General features: G+C 47.3%; 1 protein-coding gene across 1 annotated transcript in view; it reads right to left on the reverse strand.

Annotated features, from left to right (window-relative positions):
- Positions 1-6,382, reverse strand: part of MARCHF11 (membrane associated ring-CH-type finger 11) — a 108,654-nt gene extending 102,272 nt beyond the window's left edge. The window contains exons 1-3 of the mRNA XM_064484627.1: positions 6,231-6,382; positions 1,533-2,397; positions 185-340 (exon numbers count right to left, since the gene is read on the reverse strand). Coding sequence (XP_064340697.1) covers positions 185-340; positions 1,533-2,397; positions 6,231-6,382 — 1,173 coding nt within the window. The remainder of the gene's footprint in view (positions 1-184; positions 341-1,532; positions 2,398-6,230) is intronic.
- Between the last annotated feature and the right edge of the window lie 585 nt (positions 6,383-6,967).

The raw sequence follows: 6,967 nt of genomic DNA on the forward strand, positions 1-6,967 counted from the left end.
TTCTCAGATAAAAGTGTCACAGATTTCTCAAAGCACATCTCTACAAATTCTAAATCTTGGTTTTACTGTAATTCGCATAAAATGTCTTAAGTAGCATATGTAAATATCCTTAGTAATAACTGAGCTCAAGTGCACTCATGTTTAGCAAAATTATTTCAGGGGGAAAAATGTCACAAATGTTTACCTGGCAAGGTTGTTTCATTTTAATGGCTATGACATGGTATCTGTAACAGCAGAGTTCACAGGTCCAAGAACCTCTCTCACTAATCCACTTTAGCAAGCACAGCTGATGTGTATACCGAACTGACCCATCGCATCGGCAGGGGTTTAACAGCTCCCCCTGAAAAGGAAACAACTCAGTATCAATATTTAGCTAAAACAAATCCAACCCTTGCTTTCTTTTCTTTCAAAGTCATTTACTCAGAAAGATACAAGCATCAGATTCTATCTTAGAAAATGAAATTAAATTTTTATACCTCTGATGGGAATGAAACTAAAGTCTTAAAACTATTTCAAAGATACTACTTAGAGTTATGACATAAATGTTCTACCAACATACAAAATGTCTGCAAGATATAGCTCCAAATACCCTTGGGGGAAAGCTGTACTATTAAATCTCTTTAATAACTTTTAAGTGGATGGTCAGATGCATTTCCTCTGCAGTTATTCTTGATCATTGCTAAAGAAGAAATGCATGCCGTCCCAGAAAGTAGCTTGCAATAGCATTATGCTTTTATTTTTTCTAAATGTAGCATCATAAATATTGACTTAGGGCACTATATTCCTGAAAGCCTGCATATTCTTATGCAATTTCCTTACTTATAAGTATATTAAACCTAATGTTTTCTCAGACCACACATTTTGTGAGAGATGTATTATCGTGTTATTTCCATGATTACTCGAATATAAGTTCGCATGCACCTCTAATGGAGCTTATAATTTTAGAATTGTGTTTCTAATAAAATATAAAGTACATTGTTGGCAAAAAATAGGCTTTCTTTCACAAGGTCAAAGTATATTTTTATTTCTCTTATGAAAAGTGTAACATTCTTCTCACATCAGTGAGACTGTCACCAAAATTTACAAAAAGGAAAGAAAGACTCTGCACTTTTTAGTTTTGACGTGACTCACCTCCAGTTTGTACCCTAAGGCTATCTGCTTCACGATACACTTGTAAATAAAGGACTATAGGTTTGTTTCTATGTATAAGCCAAAATCCATTTAGCAATTTACAAAAAAAAAAATGTACTTATAGCATTATCATTAAAGCACCTGAGGAATGTGTAACTGCAAAACTAGGTAGAAAAAGAAGTGTACACCAAATTAAACACTGTGTTCGCCACCGGGACATTTTTATTCGCCTTCACAGAAAAGAAAAAAGAAACACACAGCAGCCGCCACTCAAGGACTCAGCGGAGAACTGAGCTGTGGGCGCTGTCCGTGGTGCTGAAAGGTCGGCAGCGCGAGAGGGAGCCAGCCCAGCCCCGACCGGAGCCCACCGCCCCCTGCCACGGGGTCCCGCCGGGCCTTACCTGCTCGGCGCCCTGGAAGCAGATCTTGCAGATGGGCTGGTGGTGCTGGTGCTGGTGCCCGGCGCGCTGATCTCCACCGCCGCTGCTGCTGCTGCGGCTGCTACATACCGAGCGCGTCTCGGGCTGGTCGCTGGCGCCCCTCCGCTCGCCCTCCCCGCCCGCGCCGGCCTCAGCTTCCCCCGGGTCGCCCTTCCCAGCTGCCGCCTCAGGGACAGCCGCCTCCGGAAGGCGCCTCGGACCTTCCCCGAAGTCGCCAGCCGCCGACACCTCCTGCCCCGCCGGCGGCAGGGGCAGCGGCGGTGGCTGCGGCAGCTCCTCCGCGCCCCTGTGCCGCGGGACCACCTCGGCTGGCGGCTCGTCGGGCCCCGCAGGGCGCTCGGGGGACGCGGGCGGCGCGGGCAGCGGCGGCAGGTAGCGCGGGGCCGCGGGGACCGAGGCCGGCTCTCCCGGCGGCGGCGGCGGCGGCGGCTGCGGGGGAGGCGAAGGGGGCGGCTCGGCGTCCCGGCTCTCTGCCCCGTGGCGCCGACTGCCGCTGTGGCCGCCCTCAAAGCTCATGGTGCCGCCGCTGCCCACCTGCCAGCCCGGGTGGCGGGCCGGGCTCGGGCTGCCGGCGAAGGGGGAGCGGAGGGGCGAGAGGAAAGAGGAGGGAAGGAGGCAGGGAGGGAGGGAGGAGGGTGGGGAGAGGGGACTGGGGCGCCTGGGGCTGAGGGGCGGGACGGGGAGGAGACACGGAGGGCCCAGCGGCAGCGGCGGCAGAGGCTGCTGCTCCGCGGAGCCACCGGCTCGGCTCTGATGGAGGCGGCGCCGAATCCCGCGGCGCGTGAGAGCCGCGACGCTGAGGGGGCCGATGGAGGGGACAGGGGGACTGGGGAAAGGGGGGAGAAGCAGCGCAGAGGAGGAGGGTGGGCCGGAGGAGGAGGTCTTTGGGGGAGCTGGAGCGGGGTGGGTGGGGAGGAGCGGAGGGTCGTTCGGAGGGAGGGGTGATGTGCAGGGGGCGGGTGCAAACCCCGGGTGAGTTGCGGAGACGACCGACCGGAATTGGGAGGTGGGGGGAATCCCTCCGCCGCCTCCACCGACCCCGCCCCGGGGCCGCTCACGTCGGTTCCGGGGCGGATTGCCCCTCTCCTGACCGCGCGGCACTGCGGCTCTCGTGAGTTGGATGGTGGGGGGAGGGGTTGGAGGTCGCGGGTCCAGAAACCGTTACTGGGTGGACAAGTGGGAGGCGGCGGCGCTGGGCAGGATGGGGCCGGGATGATGGAAGCCAAGACCCGCGTGGGAGCGGGGTTAGCGAGCCTGGTGCCCCGGGCGCACCAGAGCCGGCTAACCCTCGGCAAGGAAAAGAGCCCGCCGGGCGCTGGGGACCAAATGACGCTCCCAGCTGATCACTTCCAGCCCTCTGAGCCCTCTGCTTCAAGGGCACTCTCACTGATCCTCTAGAGCCCCAAAAGCAGAAGTCTTTGGAACCTGCGTCCTCCCTCCGCCCTCCTCGCCCCCTCCCTCCTGCAGTGAGTATCCGGGTTTATCTGTAAATATTCTGGTGACACGGTACATATCATTTCCTGGAGTGGTTCCTCCTAGTGAACCATGGTGTCACGTCCTGTAGCGGCTTGTCACTTTCACCCTTGCCTTATAAGAGGTGACTTATGACACCTCTCCTGCAGAAGTTGCTGCAACCTTGGATCTCAGTTTTTCGCACCCGGAAGCCAGGCAGTTTCTCTATAACTCCACTCCGCAAAACCTCTCTAGGACTCATCATCTGGCAGGGCAACAGTCCCCTCAATTCTTTTCTAAAATAAGCTAGCTACCTTACCTGCAGAGAACTAGATGGAAAACCGTGCAGTAGTTTCCAAAATCGTACACTGTAAAATCATAGAGCACTGGATTTATACACTGCAGTGTGTCTATCCAGAATCACTGGTGATTTTCACTAGTGTAACCCTTTGATGTCTTTGACACAACAAGCTCGCTTTTGGGGCGGTATTCTTGGCTGCATTTCAGAGCTGAAGAGCCAGGATCATATAGGCAAAGTAACTTGTTCAAGGTCACAGAACTATTAACAAAGAACTTTTGAGCTCTTGACTTCATATTTTCCCACTCAAACATCAGATGATTATTTTTTTCCCAAACCACCCTCCTGCCTCCTAAAACAATTTTGTACTATGGTGTGTTTGATGTTCTTAAATGGTTAAGATAAACTACCAGCATAAATTAATTTTTTCATAATACATTTTGGCAGTAAGAAATAAATCTGGTTTGAAAAAAAGTCCAGCTTTTTTGACAGAAATTGTTTCCATTGGCAAGTAGAGAAAGAGGTAGTACAAAAGAAGTCAAGAAAGCTTTGTTACAAATGGCTCCGGATGAAATAGTTCCCAGGAATGTCTTCTAACACTTAGCCCTCTCAGGCTAGCTTATTTTTGGTAACAGAGTGGCAGGCAGCAAGCACATTTAAAAAGAATAATAGTAATCCCTGAATGCCCTAGGAACTTATCACATTGAAGAAATGTGGTTGTAGATAATGCTTTCATTTTCAGTCTTCACCATCAAAATGACATTGCACAAGATTGTATATTGCCATAGTCTTAAGATAATCATAAGCCTTGATTTTAAATTCTTGAATTAAAAGGTATCTAAATTGGTTTTTTAAAATCCCCTAAATAATTCAATTTACAACTAATACAGTTCTACCAAGTATGATAATGAACATTAGTATTTGAAGGACAGCATAAAAGCTGTCAGTTCTGGATAAACAATGCACAGTGACTCAGACAGCAAAATAACATGGATGGAAGAGGATACGGCCACAATGCTAGATGTGTCCTCTCAGCTGATTGTTTCTGAAAAGAAACTCCAGTAAGAGAAAATTAACTGTCCTTGATATGGTGAGTAGCCACACAAAAATTATTTCCTAGCGTGTGTGACCGCCAAAGCTGACCTCTCCTTGAAAAAGGGAAACTAGTTTATGACCTTCAGTTAACTCAGTGAGTCTTCAATGGATCAAGGGAAAACACCTTTGTAACTGTGGCTGCATCCTCTGCCATAAAAGTATAGAACTGTTAATATAGAACAGTGGGAACACAGAACGGATGAACCATTCTCAGCGGCTGGCACTTGTGTGGAAGAGCTGACCGAGAGACACAGAAATCACATAAAGAACAACAGGGCACCCGCAGCCACTGGCAGCCATCCAATAGCCTACATGCAGCCACCGACTGAAGAATGGATGAAGGGAGAGGCAATTCTATCAGTGTGAGTGAAGACCGAAAGGCACATCCAACCTGCTTTAACCTACATAAATGGGAAAGATATAAATAATATGACAAATGCTTGAAAAGCCTCCGTTCTTTTGTCTCCCTTCTCCCCACCTGACCCACTCATACATGCACAGAGGGAAATGTCCCCTTTGCCAAAAGAGGTGTTTCATTATGAACATGCAAACTCAGGAGTCTCTAGACTTGAATCCAAGGATGGAGGGGAGGTGGGAGGGCCCCAGGCAATTACGTCGCCAAAAGTTCTTTGGTGATCTTAACAGATACCTATAGAATATTTTCCTTGAACTTCCCTAATGACCACATCCTGGAGATATCCCCTGAAGTCACCTCAGGGATATTAAGTAGAAAACAATCCAGGCCTCACTATGTCAGAGTTGTTTCAGAATGACCTTGAAGCTAGATTAGGTGTGATGACCTTGATGTGCCCTCCAATAGGAGGGTTAATAATAGGAGAGTTATCCTGGAGAGCTCTTTAAAACTGCTTAATTTAAAATTGCTTAATCTCAACTCTTAGAGGTGTTCCAAAATCGTTCCGTTGGTACTTTAGGGTGCACTCGTTAATCTCTGTGGCCACTGAATACAAGACACAGAATTCTCAGTTGTCTTCAAGTATCCGAGAGAAAAGAAATTAAGCAAGGTTATGTAGTATGAGTGGGAGGGTGATTTGTTAAGAGGATAGTCAAATGCAGTCTGTCTGTTGTGAGCTCTTGGTGCAGAGTATTGCTTTGTTATACAGCAGAACTGAAGCAATTCTGAAGTCAGCACCATATGACACAATGCCATGTGCAGAAAAGTCCACAATTTGTATGTCCTATTCTAACCTCTGCACTGAATTCCAGACTTCTGTGTCAAATCACCTCTGTGACTACACAACTTAAGATTATCTAAGAGCTGTTTCGAACTAACCCAGCCCAAGAGCAAACGACACCCTTAAACCTGCTTATTCCCTTCTTCATTATGCCAATAAACCAGCTGCTCATTCATCCAGGTACTTAAGTCAAAATCCTTATCGTTATCCCTTGACTTAAATTATTCATATCATATATTTGGTCTGTCAAAAAATTCTTTCAAATGTGCTTTCAAAATATACTTCAAGTTTTACTACTGCTTTTCACCTCTGCCCCCAGCATCTCAGCTCAAACCACCATGGTGCACCAGGGTCATCAAAATAGCCTCTAGTCTCCCTGCTTCTTACTCTTGAATCTGCCCCCTACAGCAGCCAGGATAAGCCTAGTCAAATTAAATCCAATCTGGTCAACCGCCTGCTCAGTACCCATCCACAGTTCCCATCACATTTGGTGCAATATCAAAAATCTGAGCATGTCCTACAAATCCTCAGTCTAGCTCCTGGCTATGCCTATAAAGACATCTCTATATCCTCTCCACCACTCTCTCCCTGGTCCTCAGTATTCATTCCTACCACACTGACCTCCTAGCCCCTCCCCAGGTACACTCCTTCCTCATTCTTCCTCCAGGTGTCACGGCGTACTTCCTTGCTTCACTCAGATCTCTGCTCTGAGGCACCTCATCGAAAAGACCTTCCTTAACCTTCCTATCTGAAGTAGAATCCTCCACTCCCATTTTAACTCTAACCTTTGCCCAGTTTTACTCTTTTTCATACTGATTTACTTTTCAACATGATATATTTACATATTGTGTGTATTTTGTTTGCTTTTTTTTCTCATTTAACATCTTCCTCTGGAACACTGGCTTGACTGGAGACTATTTCATTCACTGCTCTGTCCCCAGTGCCTAGAACAGTGCCTGGTCAGAGTTGTGGTCAGTTAGTACTTATTGAATAATTATATGAATAATTCAGGCAATCAAGCAGATAATTATTAATCAGTTTGTGTGTTTAAGGCACTGTGCAGCTGGTGAAACCCTAATTTCCAGGTGGGAATGCAATCTGTAGGACAAGGGAGGGAGCAGTCACAGCACTCTGGTGCACGCCATGCAATGCAATTTTTTTTCATTGCTTAACCAAATTAAAATGATTCTGTTCTGTACTAAGAAGTAATTTGTATTCACTGACTAATCTGTCATTTTCTACCATGTATAAGTGAAATTAAAGTCTTGGTTGACCTTGATCTCATGTTCAGTGAAGTCATCAGAAATTTGAAAATGCACACCATTGGTCTTAAGGGAAAGTGAAGGAGTGTGGGTGGA

Source organism: Camelus dromedarius, chromosome 3, assembly GCF_036321535.1.
Source record: "Camelus dromedarius isolate mCamDro1 chromosome 3, mCamDro1.pat, whole genome shotgun sequence".
Taxonomy (NCBI): Eukaryota; Metazoa; Chordata; class Mammalia; order Artiodactyla; family Camelidae; genus Camelus; species Camelus dromedarius.